The following is a 17,500-nucleotide window of genomic DNA, read 5'->3' as shown; positions in this document are numbered from 1 at the left end:
TACTTGTAATGTCCAAAGGGCATGACGTATTGAAATTAAGATACTTCCTTTATTCTTTTGCAGTAGTACTTCAAAACCAAGAATTACACAGAGGGTCTAAACGTGTTGTAATTGAAGGAAAAAGCTCAACACTGCATTTTCCAAAAATGATAATTGACACACATATCCAGATATCAGTCACTGTTTGTATTGACAGATTATTCAATTTTTTATTTATTTCCAGGAACGTTTGTTTAAGATGTTGTTAAGCTCTTCTTGCAGAAAATCCCCTATGCTCTTGATACTTATTTCACAAGAAAATCAATATCTTTCATATTGGAGCATTTTCTTCTTTCATCTAAAAGGATCGACTTAAAGGTCCCATGACATGCTATTTTATGTATTCTTTAATATAGGTATTAGTGGGCAACTAACACAGTATTCGAAGACGTTCCCGAAATTCAGCCGTGGTGCAGAGTTACAGCCACTCCGAGCCAGTCGCACATTGAGCTTCCCCCAAATGCGCTGTTTTGGTGTCTGTAGCTATAATGCAAATGATGAGGAGCGAGGCGGGTCAAGGAGGAGGGTGGGGGTGTGGCCCTGAGCAGCTTGCAGCCACGGTACCATGCGCTCTGTTTACAGTGGATGTATCGCAATGGCGAGGCACACAGCCTTTAGCCGTGTTCTGTAAATATTCTAGAACACACGGGAGTCCTGGAGCTCTATATCTAAATATTATTATATAGCCTACATAGATATCTATATCATATAATATATATTATCACGGCCAAAAGCTGTGTAAGCCGATATTATGAATCTCAAACGACCACGTTGGGTTCTCCGACGTTCCTGGTTCTTCAACGTCCTCCTCAATGTGAAGTAGACTGAACCGCGACAAGGAGGAGAAAGGGATCGTTGCCGGGCAGCGCTTAGGCACCTCCGCCTCCGGCGGTGGTCCCTCAGCGGGTCTCAAGCGGGAGACATTCGCCGCCAACAATCCCTTTCTCCTCCATGTCGTGGTTCATGTTCTTGAGGGAGTCAAAGCCAAAGTTCCTTCCCCCCAATTCATTCTCAACCTTGGCTGAGATAACCCCCAATACGAGTCTCGTTGTAGAAATACCAGAGACGAGAGTCCGACGTGTTATGCGCCATAACACAAAAAGCAGAACGGTTATCCAAATAGCAAGGAAGTGTACAACACTTGCGTTACAGTCCTGGATCTCTATATCTAAATAATATCATATAATACATAGAAATCTATATCATTTAATACATATTATCACGGCCAAAAGCTGTGTGCGCCTCCAGACGATATTATGAATCCCAAACGACTTTGTCGGGTTCTGCGATGTCTCTGGTTCTTCCACTTTCACGTTAACCTGAAGTCGACTGAACCGCGAGCTGCCTGCTGCCGGCTGCCCGCTGCCGGGCGATGGTGCCTCGCGGCAACCGGCGGCATGTCGCAGTTCATGTACTTCAGCGAGTCAAAGCCAAAGTTCCTTTCCCCCAATTCCTTCTCAACCATGGCTGAGATAACCCCCAATACGAGTCTCGTTGTGGAAATACAAGACACGTCAAAGAACCGACAAGAAACACTTGCGTTACAGTGTGTGTATTCACACACACACACACACACACACACACACACACACACACACACACACACACACGTGGCGCTCGCACGGTCGAGTCTCATTGGCGGGCCAACGTCTCTGGGCGGGCCAGGCAGAGTAAGGGGAGGAGCTGAGATTCTTGGTGACGTCATAAATACAGACATTCCAAATCAGCGCACTTGAGCCTCCGTTTTTTCTAAGGCGAGCATCTAGTGCTCGTTTTACACCAAACGCAAGTTTTAGCCATTGGGGGACCATAGGCAGGCTAGGGGAACTCATATTTATGTTAGAAAACCTCATAAAGTGAGATTTTCATGTCATGGGACCTTTAAGCTTTTTCTGAAGATTGATACAATGTTTGAGTCTCTCAGGAAGTAATAAGAGCTTCAAAATGTATAACGACAGCAACCAAACCCATACATATCTCTTTTTATAATCTATGCCTATGGACAAAACCTTAGTTTGATACAACGGGAAGCTCAAATTGCCAGAAGTTCTATTCAGATTTTCATTTGTGTAATTAGGGGTCCGAGCAGCGAAGCTGCTTGGTCCCCTATTGTTTCTGTAACGTTCTTTTTTCCTCAAATTCTGTAAAAGTCATACTGCAGCCTATACCGTAAATCGAAAACTCTTGAAATTTTCAGGTATGGTTACCAATAACCCCCTCTACCCATAAACCCAATTTGTGGTACTGCAATCAAAGGTGGCGCTATTGTAAAAAATCATTAATCAGGCTTTTTTCTCAACACCAGATTGACCTGGACTCAAAATTCTTTCAGAATATTAATCTCTAGAATCAGACGCATTTATAAAACCTGGGTTTTATGCCCTAAAAACGTATAATTTTCCCACAATTTCATATTAAAGCTAAACATGATAGAAAGATTCACAGGCTACAAAAATAATCAAAAATTCACCAAAATCGCCACATAACATCTTTAGACCAAATCTCACAAAAATCATTGAACAGAATTTGTTTTACTTAGTTCCATTTGAGAAATATTGGCCACTAAAGTTGGAGCAGTTAGCCCATTTTTCTTATATGACCATTTTGTTACTGTATAAAAAAAAACATACAACTAATATTAGGTGGATACCAAAACCCCCCACTAATAATAAACCCAATTTGTGGTACTGCACCCAAAGGTGGCGCTATTTAAAAAAAAATATGAACTAGCCTTATTTCTCCTCCGAGATTGACCTGGACTCAAAATTTACCCATCATAGAAAAGCCAAACGTCCACAGTCTCAACCCATTTTGCCTATATCACCATTCTGTTATTGTATAACTACCATACGGCTATCATTAGGTGGATACAATTAGCAGTTTACATTTTCAGATCTGTACTCTTTTAAAGGTCCCATGACATGCTATTTTATGTATTCTTTAATATAGGTATTAGTGGGCAACTAACACAGTATTCAAAGACGTTCCCTAAATTCAGCCGTGGTGCAGAGTTACAGCCACTCCGAGCCAGTCGCCCATTGAGCTTCCCCCAAATGCGCTGTTTCGGTGGGCGTGTCAAGGAGGAGGGTGGGGGTGTGGCCCTGAGCAGCTTGCAGCCACCATGCGCTCTGTTTACAGTGGATGTATCGCAATGGCGAGCCGCACACAGCCTTTAGCCGTGTTCTGTAAATATTCTAGAACACACGGGAGTCCTGGAGCTCTATATCTAAATATTATCATATAGCCTACACAGATATCTATATCATATAATATATATTATCACGGCCAAAAGCTGTGTGAGCCGATATTATGAATCTCAAACGACCGCGTTGGGTTCTCCGACGTTCCTGGTTCTTCAACGTCCACATCAATGTGAATACACACACTGTAACGCAAGTGTTTCTTGTCGGTTATTCGACGTGTCTTGTATTTCCACAACGAGACTGTCGTGGGGGTTATCTGAGCCATGGTTGAGAAGAAATTGGGGGAAAGGAACTTTGATTTGACTCGCTGAAGTACATGAACTGCGACATGCCGCCCGTTGCCGCGAGGCACCATTGCCCGGCAGCGGGCAGCCGGCAGCAGGCAGCGCGCGGTTCAGTCGACTTCAGGTTGATGTGAAAGTGGAAGAACCAGAGACGTCGCAGAACCCGACAAAGTCGTTTGTGATTCATAATATCGTCTGGAGGCGCACACAATATGTTATATGATATAGATATCTATGTATATGATATTATTTAGATATAGAGCTCCAGGACTGTAACGCAAGTGTTGTACACTTCCTTGTTATTTGGATAACCGTTCTGCTGTTGGTGTGATGGCACATAACACGTCGGACTCTCTCGTATCTGGTATTTCTACAACGAGACTCGTATTGGGGGTTATCTCAGCCAAGGTTGGGAATGAATTGGGGGGAAGGAACTTTGGCTTTGACTCCCTCAAGAACATGAACCACGACATGGAGGAGAAAGGGATTGTTGGCGGCGAATGTCTCCCGCTTGAGCCCCGCTGAGGGACCACCGCCGGAGGCGGAGGTGCATAAGCGCTGCCCGGCAAAGATCCCTTTCTCCTCCTTGTCGTGGTTCATGTTCTTGAGGGAGTCAAAGCCAAAGTTCCTTTTCCCCCAATTCCTTCTCAACCATGGCTTAGATAACCCCCACGACAGTCTCGTTGTGGAAACACAAGACACGTCAAAGAACCGACAAGAAACACTTGCGTTACAGTGTGTGTATTCACACACACACATGTGGCGCTCGCACGGTCGAGTCTCATTGGCGGGCCAACGTATCTGGGCGGGCCAGGCAGAGTAAGGGGAGGAGCTGAGATTCCTCATGACGTCATGAGCACAGATTTCCAAATCAGCGCGCTTGAGCCTCCGTTTTTTCAAAGGCGAGCAGAACAGCTAGTGCTCGTTTTACACCAAACGCAAGTTTTAGCCACTGGGGGACCATAGGCAGGCTAGGGGAACTCATATTTATGTTAGAAAACCTCATAAATTGAGATTTTCATGTCATGGGACCTTTAAGAAAGCCCTTAATTCTCTTGTGAAATGTGTACTTGGAGTTTTCTTGATGTTGTGTGCTTATCAATAGACATTTTCACCCTGTGAATGAGGTTTCACACAGTTTAGGAATGTCAGTGGCTCAATGGGATAATGCCTAGTACTGGTGGAGTAGGGTATACGTAACCCGATTAGAGCATTACGAATAAGCTGAACATGACATTCTGTCATTGCCAATTGCCATTTCTCATTTAAGAAAAACATTGAACAGCACCTGAAATTCATTAGGCAATCAACATTCCGGCTCATTAGTTTCCAAGAATCTGACTGCCAAGACACAGTATGGCATTAAGGGCAACTTCTTCGTCAACCATTTTTCCTTCATAATGAACTCTGTCCTATTGATATTTCTTACGTTAGTCTTCTTGACAACTAATGCTTAATTTATCCAGAATTTCAAAGATTTTTCAGGAATTTGCTTTTAAGAAAGCCCTTAATTAATTTGAGAAATGTTTGCTTGGAGTTTTCTGGATGTTGTGTGCTTATCAATAGACATTTTCACCATGTGAATGAGGCTAGTTTTCAGGTTTGTCAGTGGCTCAATGGGATAATGCCTTGTACTGATGGCTGCAGATCCTTAGTTTGAGAGTTCGAATCCCGATTAGACAATGCTGAACATGTCAGTCACCTGTCACCAGTCACCTGAAAGCCGAGACACAGTATGGCATTAAGGGGAACATCAACATCTTTCCTTCATAATTATATGATATATTTATATATCTTCCATTAGTGTTTTCTTGACTTTTCATTTTGCTCGGACCCTGTTAATCACCGTTTGTGGTTATATTTCTTCTTTATACCATATTCAAGTGCCCATGTGGCCCAGGAAGTCGATAGTAGATCTACTCTGTGTTATGTGAGCCACGTATAAAGAAAAACATTGATTCGATTTGAAGTGAAACATTTATTATATTTGACTTACAAAAATGTAATTCTTGCTTGGTAGAGATTACAGAACCATTTTTAAAACATCCCTTGCACTTTGAAATGATCTCTTGAAGTAATTAAAAAACGGACCACAACCAGCAAACAACAACAGTAAGAACATCTCAAACTACTTATGAAAATAATGTATAGAAAAGAATCTCAGGAGGCACTGGATGAAACAAAAATATTCATTTTTTGCCCATACATTACTTGAAATGGTAAATTTCCCCGGCCTTGGACCTATAGCAGCCATACTGGTTAGTTGGGGGTATATATCTTTAAGAATCTTAAGGGAAATCATAAAAACTCAAAATGGCATCCGGGGGAACTTTAATATGCAGAAATTGAATGCAGACCTAAAGAAATACTGCATTGGTTTCCCCAACTAAACAACCATATGGCTGCTAAGTGAACATGTTCATTACAAACAAAAGGCACACTACGTGACATCATCATTGCACTAATGTGGTGACATCATATATAATATAAACCAATGTGAAAAAAACAGCAATAACCTTTCGCCTTGTGGATCGATTGATTACTGTTTGGCGACCGTTTCAAATCTACAGCTGCATTGCACCACAGAAGGCTGACTGGTGGGTGGTTGGTGGGACATGAAGTTAAACTGTGTTTTGCACAGTGTCCGTCTTTGCTGGTGGACACCTTGTCGATATTCAAGTACCCTCCTCTACCTCTTGAGTGGGAAGTTAAATAAATTAGATGCTGAATGAACTGCCTGCAGTTGCAATGTGACTGGTGGTGATAGTAGACATACATGATACTCAGTACAGTTCAACTGAAGACCAGGGGTGTTCCTTCCTGATTTCTCAAATGGATGAGTTTGCTCGTCATACAAAACAACATGTCAAAGTGTGAAAAACAAACTACGCTGGTTATGCTTTTACTTTGCCCAGCTCTGCTATGTGCACAGATTCTAAAGTAATACCACATCCCGTTTCGTTAAACTGCCTTGATGAGTTTCGAAGGCCAACATCTAAAGCCTCAAAGTTATTGACGACAAAGCGTACATGGAAACCAAACAGAGAATAAAACGCCCGGAAAAGCACACCCACAGACATTATCTCCAAACAACAGACATATATAACCGCCGTAACGCTTTTAATGACAAAACCTGTCCTGTACTCTAATCCTGAGGAGGTAATAAATCGGTAAAGATTGCATACAATTGTAATTTCAACACCTTATTTATAAATCATGTTTTAGCATATCAGGTTTGAGGTTGAATAATAATTGAGGGTAAAAAAGAGTTTGTTTGGATAAAAATGTGTCAACCACATTTAATCAGAAAAAATACCAAAGAACATTTAACCGATAACGACACTTTATGATCATGTATAATTGTTAATTTTTTTTCTTTAACACTTGCTGTTCTACCAACCTAGCAATGTATGAATAACACGATTCATTTAATTGAAATTGGATAAGGACGATGTCCATGCTAGCAACCTACTGTTAGCCTACACTCGAAAGATTGGCAAGAAAACTCAGTAGTTGATAAAAGAGAACTAAATAATGAAACCGTTGCTGTAGTTCTTTTCTGATATCCTGTCCTTACATGCTTTGCTGTCCAGCAACAAACCTCGCCGATCTTAAAAAATATAATGCCAAGCACGGTCTCCCCCCACACACGTGCCAGTCTACTTTAGCGCTCCTCATATGCATCACTGCTTGTTTGTTGTAGCTTTGCGACGTGATGAACGTATCGTGTGATAACGTGCTTCAAACTAGCCTAATTAGAGTAAACACAGAGTCAAATTCAGCACAAACCTGATTCAACAAGCCTATCATCTAAATTACATATGAATAACTAGTTCACCACATAGTAATCCGTATTTGGATAGATGGAAGTGGATGCTAACAAGCTATAAAATATTATATTTTACAAGAATAGCTGCAAAATTGGATCAGATCCGTGCCAAAAATAAACGAAGAGCTCCATGACTTTTGGACAGATTTTTGTATCTGTTTTGATAATCATCTTTAGTAGATGTTGGTGGAGTATTTCTGGCTGGGTGGTCCATCGGCATCGAACTGATAGCCGTGTAGGACGGGGCGGGGGGGGCGCGGGGGGGGTCGGCTTATAATGAAGAGGTTGTTCGTGGGGGTGGGGGTGGGGGGGAGGCGGTCAGCATCATTCCCTCTCCTTTCACTCTATTTCTCTCCCCCTCTCTGTTCCTGCCTCCCTTTGGTCTAGGGCTGCAGGCTGGGGGGGGGCCTGGAGGGCGGGGGGGCCGGGGAGTCCCGGGGGTGTGCGGGAGGGCGGGGTCCCAGGGGCATCTGCCCCTCGGGGCAGCCTGGCCGGCGGGCTGCTCAGCTGCGGCGGCGTGGGCGTGCGGGTCACGGGGTGGTAGTCCGGCGGCGGAGGGGAGGGGGTGTGGCTGGGCGTGCGGGGGGGCGGGGCCCTGGCGTTGGCGCCGGCGGCCGCCTCGTCCTTCACGCGGGTGAAGTTGATGCAGCGGCCCTAGAGAGAGAGAGAGAGAGAGAGAGAGAGAGAGAGAGAGAGAGAGAGAGAGAGAGAGAGAGAGGAGAGGAGAGGAGAGAGAGAGAGAGAGAGAGAGAGAGAGAGAGAGAGAGAGGAGAGAGAGAGAGAGAGAGAGAGAGAGAGAGAGAGAGAGATGAGAGAGAGAGAGAGAGAGAGAGAGAGAGAGAGAGAGAGAGAGAGATATTAACTGACTGCAGTTGACACACGCACATCGCACATGTGACAGAAGACTAGGAGGCCTGTTTCAGGCCTTATGATACAGTAGTTTCTCTGTCAGTTGGTCTGCCGTCTGTCAATCAATAGCCTGTCCGTCTGTCTGTACACCTTTCTGTCTGCATGCAGATTTGATCCCACCCGCAGCAGACTTTCGGACTCACTAACCAACTGTTCCCAGCCACTGTACTCATCCAGAGCATTATACATCATCAGTGGTTTATGTCTGTCTGGAAATGGCAGGATGAGACACACACTCTTGCACATAAAAGGACACTAGTATATAGACACAAATGCACAATTGTCCCATTGCCAGAGACCATGCGATGAACAGGAAATGACAGAGCCGTCAGTAGGAACTCATTCTATTCATCCCCAACTTGTAAATCAGCCACACAAAAAACCCAAGACCCATAATTGTGTCCACACAAACCCAGTCTGGCCTTTCCGGACTAGAAAAGAGGGGCATATCTACAAGGTCTCTTCTGGGATCGAATTCCTCAAAAACATTTATCTTCAACCCATGGAAGGTCCTTCCACTGAATATCTGTGGATAGGGAGCGAGATCCAATACGAACGTTGGATGCCTGAGGGGGAAATGCCACATCGTGGTGTGTGTGTGTGTGTGTGTGTGTGTGTGTGTGTGTGTGTGTGTGTGTGTGTGTGTGTGTGTGTGTGTGTGTGTGTGTGTGTGTGTGTGTGTGTGTGTGTGTGTGTGTGTGTGTGTGTGTGTGTGTGTGTGCTGAACATTCACTAATAGCTAAATCCTCCCAAGGAATTCTTGGAAAAAAAAACAACCTCACTTTCAGCCGTCTGGGTAAAACAGTAATGGTCTGATAAGTACCAGTGTTGCAGTAAATATAGTTGTGCAAGGTAGTTATTCAGATGGGATTGTATTTTAAATCCTTTAACCTGGAATGCTGAAATCCACTTTATCTTATTTTTTTTCTGTTGAGGGTTCATAAGGTCACCAAGTTATGCTCTAGGACTAGGTTATGCTAATTTATACAACGGGGGACCTAAATCCAGCGATCTGATTGGTTCCCAACTGTTGTATAATGAGCGTATACATAACTGCTATGACGCCCGATCATTTTGTGAAAGTTTGCATATCACTCCGCGCCTGGAAGTCGAAACAGTGACAAAGTAAAACATATGTTGGATGATGGAGAGGGTGTAAATGTTGTTACTCCGGGAGTGAGCAAGGCGATGGAGAGACTAACGAAAGCTTAGGCACACGGCGAGTGTACTGCTCCATAGGATAAATTGCCGGCGAACCGCTCTATCGGAGCCTTCTCTCGGAGGGACGCTAAAGTGTGTTGCATAGCGACCGTCGATGCATAGCGGCAGCCAGGAGGGACTACTTTTTTGTATTCTTTAATAAAACGGCTACTTTGACTTTCTTGGTTTCTTTTTGAATGTAGTGTGTCTATGACTTTCGTTTCGCCATAACAGTAACCGTTGTATAAAAGCAATAGATCACTTCAGTCAGTGGCATGTGCTCATTATACCACTGTGAAGGGGGTCGCCGGCCCTCCGCTGCGCGTCGGTGGTATAATGAGCACATACCACAGCCTGGCGTGATCTATTGCTTAAATATTCCCATTGCTCGCCGTATTAATGTTAGTTCATTCTATTTGTGAATCCTTGCCTAATGGTGGACAAAGAAAACGGTATGTCGGACAGCGCTTCTGTATGGAAACAACTCAATGCTGACTTGAATGTGTAGTGTTTCAAAACCTGCCTGATTTGTAGTTTGGGTCTCGGGTCATTTGACAGGAAATTTTCCAGAACATCTATGGGCTAAAGGGCCCATAGAGGAACAGTCAGACGACCTTATAATTCGTCACCACAAGCTCAGCACTAATAACTACGTTCCTGGGACATTGATATCACAGCCTTAGATGTGAAGCAGATGCACAACAATGTGAGCGGAGTTAGTTGAGGAAGAATTCAAACCTTAAGAATATATACATCTTCCCATCTCTGTTTACCTTTATTCTTAAACTCTATTCCACTCAAGCAGACCACCTCAAGTGCTGCAACATCACACAATTAACCCTCTACCATGCTCTGTACTGGCAGAAACATATAGGGCCCTAACTTGCATCCGGCGCAAGTGACTTAGTCACTGGCGCATGTGTCGTTGCTAGTTTACAACTGGCGCAGAGCGTTCTTTTCCCACCAGCGCCACTCGCCGGTAAATTAGGGATTGATCATGCGCCCCAAGGGGCGGTTCGGCGGAAGGAGGAGGCGTGTTCTGGCGCAAACGCTATTTTGCCGTTGCTGAATACCATTGCGCTACTGACCAGGAAATACCTGGTTTAAAGTCAGTGGCGCGTTGTTCAGATGCTATTTTAAGGGCGGATGCATAGCCTACATGCGCATGCGATGCATACGGATTGCTTGTGCACCTCGCGCATACACTTTGCTTCTCTCATCTACCTAGCCGCACATTCTTGGTAAATTATTTGGGAAAGAACAGCTGATGCAGCGGTAATAAGTTGTACTTTTAAATCAATGCATCTGCAAACACCGTACAGCAAACACGTATTTTCTTGACACAGACATCGTATAGGCCTACATGCCCATAACTTTTAGGATTGATGAGTATTTGATCGTGAAAAACATTGTTTTACCGCGAGTGAGTGTTAAAAAGAATGAATGAATGCGGGCGCGCGTGTGTGCTCTGTTTAAACACACGCAAACTAAACACGTAACGCATAATACAATCAATGGCAATGTCTATTACCGCGGAGACACATGCATATTAGGATAGCATACAATACTGATAAGAAACAATGTTTATAATGTATTGCGTATTTCATTAAATAGATCAGTTACCGCATATCATATGTTATATTATTTACGTTTTCTTTGGCGAAATTTATTTGAGGACTCAGTATTTCTGAAGTTGTGGAAGAAAACCCCTTATTCCATGTGTGAATTAGGCCATATTATTTGGCAATAAACTGAGCCATTTGCAGTTTGAAATTCATGTGCATCTGTCTCATCGGAGACTGCAGACGCGCTGTCAAAATATCAACTCGTCTGATTCAAATGCGGTCATGGCTCTTAAAGGGGATGGGAGCTGGCACTCTCATTGGTTTGTTGGACGTTACGCCCAAACCACACCTACGGGTAATTAGGCTGCTTCAGACCAACCCTTTTGACACTTGCGCCGCGACGCAAGTGTCATTTATCCGCCTGTAAAATAGCGATAGCGCCGTAGAACCGCCCACAAAGCTACTTGCGCTTTGCGCTTTCCACTTGCGTTTCAGACCGTTAAAATAGGGCCCATAGAGTGTAGTTTGGAAATTATATAAGTTTTCCTTTGTGAGCATGTCGGTGTGCGTACGATGAAAGGAGTTGGCGGTGGACTCATGCCTTTGAACCTTCAGCTGGTCTCTCTGTTCTGCTGCCTTCCCAAACCAAGGAAAGCCATACAGCGTGTATAGAACTGACCTCTTCCACTGTCTACTGTCTGGCCAAGGTTGTAAACCCCTGGCTACGTCTGGCAGACTGTGTGTGTGTGCGCGTGTGTGTGTGTGTGAGTGAGGTAGAGAGAGGCAGAGAATGGGTGTGGTTGCATGTCTGTGAGTGGAGGTAGATAATGTGTGGTCTTTGTGTGAGTGAGTGTGTGTGTGTGAGTGTGTGTGAGTGTGAGGTAGAGAGTGAGAGACCGTGTGCGTGTGCATGTGTCATGCATGAGTCTTAATGTGTATGGTGCAGTGTGTGTGTGATAGTGTGTGTGAGGTAGAGAGGGAGAGACCGGGTGCGTGTATGGTCTGTGTCTGTGAGTTGTGTGTAAATGAGTTACAGGCAGAGAGAGCATGCGTGTGCATGTGTGTGTGAGATGTGGTCTTTCAGTGGAGACAGATCTGAAAGTTTGGAGTCCTGCCCGGGATGTGACCTCATATACTTAAAAGACACTTAACCATGTGTGTGTGGTGTGTGTGTGTGTGTGTGTGTGTGTGTGTGTGTGGTGTGTGTGTGTGTGTGTGTGTGTGTGTGTGTGTGTGTGTGTGTGTGTGTGTGTGTGTGTGTGTGTGTGTGTGTGTGTGTGAGGGACTAAGTAAGTTAAGTCAACGATGGGCAGCATACCTCATTGACAACAACCAGCTGGGACTAGGGTTTTTAAACTTCAAAACAGTACAGTAAAGTACAAAAATGAGGGAGAAACCTGATAACAAAGGGCTAATTGAGTAAGAAGTACTTTATCACTCACAGACGCGAATGAGAAGCGAATAAGTAAAAGAAAACATCAGTTAAACAGCTAGAGAGAGGGGGACAGGCCAGCCCTGTTTAAATGGATATGAGCCCCATAATGGAGTGTGAGTCTGGCGTTGAGCCTCTGAGCCGAAGGATCTGGGCGGCAGGCGCTATGTCAGCCACCCACCGGCGGTGTGAAGGATGAGGTTTGATGATGATGCATTCTCGCATAAAACGACCCAAAGCTCTGGCTTCGTACTGTAAGATCTATTTCCTGCTAATCATGACGCTATGATATTGTGGTGTCCATGCTAGCAAGGCACTAAACCCTGAGAGGACTTTATGGGCATGAGCGTGTGGAAGGGAGGGATCGCAACTGTGTGTGTGTGTGTGTGTGTGTGTGTGTGTGTGTGTGGTGTGTGTGTGTGTGTGTGTGTGTGTGTGTGTGTGTGTGTGTGTGTGTGTGTGTGTGTGTGTGTGTGTGTGTGTGTGTGTGTGTGTGTGTGAGAATTTGTGTGTGCTTGCATCAACAACCCAGTTCAGCAAGATTATGCTCTCAAGGAGGCACACACAAACATACACGTGCATGCAGGCACACACACACACACACACACACACACACACACACACACACACACACACACACACACACACACACACACACACACACACACAAGTCTGTACCATGCTGTACTTTATTGGGTAAATCCCTTACACTAAGCAAACAGAGAGAAGAGAGAGAGACAGTGAGAGAGAGCGAGAGAATGAGAGAGAGAGAGAGAGAGAGAGGTTAGTGAGTTTAAAGGAGAGAGGTGGAAGGGGGGGGGGGGAACCACATAATTCTGCAGTGGGGAAGGGTGAGGTGGGGAAGCAGAGAGGGAGAGGCTAGGCTACAAAACCAATTTCACTGAACTCTGCTTTTGTTTGTTTTGTGGATGAAATAGAAAACGGTACATCTGTATAACCGTTAACCAATGCTGGACACATACCGGGAAGTGTAAGCCATCTCAGAACTCCCTTCCGACAGTACGAAACGTTCCTCACTTTTAATGCTAGTTTCCAATGGAAGCCGGAGGGAGTTCACAATGGACGCCACTGTAGAGGGCTGATAGAAACGGGGGGGGGGGGGGGGGGTCAACCGGTGCATGGGTCTCTGTCTGGGGGGCTTTAAGAGTCACTGAGGCCGTATTCATCTTCATACTGTACAGTTTTACGAACTAGGGGCTCCCTCAAAGCGTGCCATTCAGCCATCTCCATGGCAACCAACGATGAGTTGAAAAAACCCGACGGCAACAAATGACATCACCACAGTAGAACTTCCAAGACATTCCGGATGATTCTGTGAGCGATTCAAAGACCAGCCTGTGTCTGTGTTGATTGATGTGCGTTCTTGGGTTCGATGTGTGTGTATGTGCACGCACATCTGTTTGTGCACGATTCTGTGTTACAAAGCATTTCCATTCATTCTCGTCATTGGCCATTTTTCTGATAACCTAAAAGCCTGACTCCATACTTAGATACAGATATCCTGGTTGCCTGAGGGATATACAAAGACAACACTTAATATACGCGGGAACGAATATACGCTTCAATTTTTGGACCAATATCCCAATAACTGTATTTCAGCCAGGACTGCTGGCCTTGGAACATTTTCCTAGTGCCTTGTAACAAACCGCAGAAGAAGAAAAAATACAAGTATGCGGGTGACAGCATCATTCCAGACATGACTAACGATCCAGGTGCTCGATCAGATATCTATTACAAGATGTGGTTCCCCCTGAACCTCACTCGGCAGGTTTAAGATGGACTCCCGTGAATCGCCTCGTCTGGTCGAGTCTTTGTTTTGAAACAGGACCCCGGCGTGGGCCCTGGTGAGTGGTGACTAAAGGTGACTAATGCCAAAGTGCCAAGAAAACACGAATTTTAAGCGGTGGAATTCAAATTAAACACAAGGCTGTTGGATATTTTCTGCAAATCAGGCATGGTTTTAACGAGGTGCCCAGCGGGGGAGAGGTTCTGCTGTTAGGAGGAACAACAGGGGAGGTGGAGATGAAGAAAACAACATGGAGTATGGGGCTGTAGTGAGAATATAAAGCGAGAAAAAAAGAATGAACTCTACCTTGTGGATACTCAACGGACACTGAGTCGGATTGAAATTCCTTTTTTAAATTTTTTTTCTTTATTTTTTACAATCTGCGGTTTGCTACAAATAACTCAAATTCAGAGAGAACGGACTCGGTGTGAAAAGCCCTTCTGCGTTCTCTCCACTGTGTGTTTCATGTGCCATGCTTAATAAACACATCAGTGATTAATTAATAGAATCACCAGGCCCCGGATTATTGGACTACTATATTAAGCTAGCTAAAGTTAAGCCTATGATGATAGGCCAGATAAATCATAGCATTTTTCACAGTTGAAAAGTGCACCCAGGTTGATAACATAGCATCATGCACAACGCGGGAGCGTACTTCATTCAATATGTTTCTTGTTTAGCGCAGACAAGGCTTTCAATAGCAGATGCGGTGTGAGTGATTCAGATCCGCACACATCCACACACACTTATGTGTGGATGGGGCCAAGTGTCTGCTTTCTATCCACTTTATTGTCTCTAACTTTGGGTAGGAGTGGGGTGTCTGGCTGGCAGTTGGTAATGGCCCAACCAGTGTGCGAGAGAGAGAGAGAAAGAAAGAGAGAGAGATAGAGAGAGAGAAATGGAAATCAAAAGGGAGAAGAGAGAGACGAGAGCGAACGAAGAGAGAGAGAGAGAGAGAGAGAGAGAGAGAGGAGAGAGAGAGAGAGAGAAGAGAGAGAGAGGAGAGAGAGAGAGAGAGAGAGAGAGAGAGAGGAGAGAGAGAGAGAGAGAGAGAGAGAGAGAGAGAGAGAGAGAGAGAGAGAGAGAGAGAGAGAGAGAGAGAGAGAGAGAGAGAGAGAGCGAGAGAGAGAGAGAGAGGAGAGAGAGAGAGAGAGAGAGAGAGAGAGAGGAGAGGGGGAGGGAGGGAGGGGGAGTCAGAAAGGAAGTCATCAGTCAGTACAGAAACCACGGGGGGGGGGGGGATTATGGGGGGAGGGGGCTCCCCTGTGGTTTCTGTTGATGAAGTAAGAATCAGTCGAAGAGGGTGAAGATTAGGAGAAGGTAAAACAGTGAAATGATGTGTGTCCCGACATGGCCCTTACAGCCACTTCCAGAAAACAGCTCCTATTACAGAAACATAACAGCACTAGGAAGAGTAGGAGGAGGAGAGCTAGGAAAGGGGAGGTGGGGAGGGAGGAATGGAAGGACAGAGTCTGGTGTCACCCCCTGGATGGTTTTAAGGTGAGGCAACAAAAGCATTGCAGAAGCCATGTTTCTTAACCTCCCCCCCCCCCCACCCACCCCCTCCCGTGGTGCAGTGCATGGCTGCTTTTGTCGTTGTGAAGGCAGGTACTTACATGATCTCCAGGTTGAGGCCTCATCAGAGACACCTGGTCGTAACCACGGCGAAACAGCGCCCAGATAGCGTCCAGTTTACCCTGCGAAAGAACAGGAGAGGAAGTGAGTGTTTTGTCCAATCACCAGGGGCCTCATGTACTAAGACTTGCGTGGATTTCATACTGAAACTTGGCGTACGCCAAAACCCAGAAACTGTCTTACGCACAAATAAATTCAGATGTATCAAAGTGTGCGAACGCATGGATCCAAGCACGTTTCTTTTGTACATCTCGATCAACGTGGAATTGAGCGCACATGCCAAGGTGCCAAACTCCTCCCTGTCCACGCCCTTATTAAATATGCAATTTCATTTAAATAGGCCTCTGGACCTGAGATTCACCTCTTAATCCGATCACCTGGCACCATGAACAGAGGCAAAAAACGAAACTTCACGGAGTCTGAGCTCGAGATTTTGCTCCACGAGGTAGAAATGCGCAAGCATATGCTATTGGAACCCTGTCAACAGGGATAAATGCAAAACAAAAGAGAAGTAAGTGGGAGTGTGTTTGCGAGGCCGTCAATGCAGTGGGGTCTCAGCAGCGCACACACTCTGAAATTAAAAAAAGTGGTCAGACCTCAAGGTGGAGGTGAAGCGGAGGGTTTCTGCCCACCGCCGAAGCGTGACCGCAACAGGTGGGGGGACGGGAGTGGGGGAACTCTCCCCCCTTCGATTTGAGAGTGGCCGCTTTGATCGGTGACACAGCTCTCACCGGAGTGGTGGGAGCCCATGAAGGGGACACCGATCATCCCCAAGGTAAATATGCTGAAGTCATAAATGCTGTAATTATACTGGTCATTACAATTGGCTGCTTGCAATACACATAAATCGTGCGTAAAGATGCCAGGATATTGAAGACTTTGACTCGTGTTTATTAACTTAATTTTTTTATTTTTTGAATAGACAAGCAAGGAGAGGGCACGGATTGCTCCGTCGGCCCCGGCGTCTCCAGCGCCCTTCGGATTTGACCATTTGCGATGTCCTCTAACAACGCTAACGCAGCCATTTTTAAAACAATTTTCTTCATCCATTGCGCATGCTTTTATAGCCACCCATATAATTGCAAGGTGTGTTAATTGTTCATTAGTGTGTCTCTGATGTGCAAATCACTCTGAGTCATTGTTTTCACCTTTTTTCCCAGTTTCCAGCGTCACCTCTAAGTGTCGCCAAAGGAACAATAGCTGTAGAAACGTGCGTACGACAGCTCTGAGCTGGCGTGGGACCGCACATTTTTACGATCATTTCACGTTTTGTACATCTGAACGTGAGCGTGGAAAAGGACGTACGCCACGTTTTTGTGCGTACGCAACCTTAGTACATGAGGCCCCAGCTGCGTTTGGATATTTCCCCATTGCTTCACTCATGAAAAGTAAGAAATTATTTTCCACTGAACAGATTATTTTTTGTTTATGAGATAAATGATGAATAACCTGGCAAGATAAAAAAAAAAAAAAAAAGGGAAGCCACATCTGGCTTCCATTGGGAGAGGGCTCTCCAGCCAAAGAGAAGTGTCAACATTGTTCATTCAGTCCATCAGCTGGAGTTCTGTTTTCTTATCTCAATGGGTTTGTACTGTAG

At 45.0% G+C, this 17,500-nt stretch overlaps 1 protein-coding gene across 1 annotated transcript in view; it reads right to left on the bottom strand.

Moving 5' to 3' along the window:
* Positions 1-5,484: 5,484 nt before the first annotated feature.
* antxr1c (ANTXR cell adhesion molecule 1c) overlaps positions 5,485-17,500 on the bottom strand; it is a 30,712-nt gene continuing 18,696 nt past the window's right edge. Inside the window, 3 exon segments of the mRNA XM_060037252.1 lie at positions 5,485-7,786; positions 7,788-8,009; positions 15,885-15,965. Coding sequence (XP_059893235.1) covers positions 7,739-7,786; positions 7,788-8,009; positions 15,885-15,965 — 351 coding nt within the window. The 3' untranslated portion in view covers positions 5,485-7,738.

The sequence above is a fragment of the Gadus macrocephalus genome, chromosome 18, assembly GCF_031168955.1.
Source record: "Gadus macrocephalus chromosome 18, ASM3116895v1".
NCBI classification, from domain to species: Eukaryota; Metazoa; Chordata; class Actinopteri; order Gadiformes; family Gadidae; genus Gadus; species Gadus macrocephalus.
Note: the sequence above shows the minus strand (reverse complement) of the source record. Positions and strands in the feature narration are given on the sequence as shown.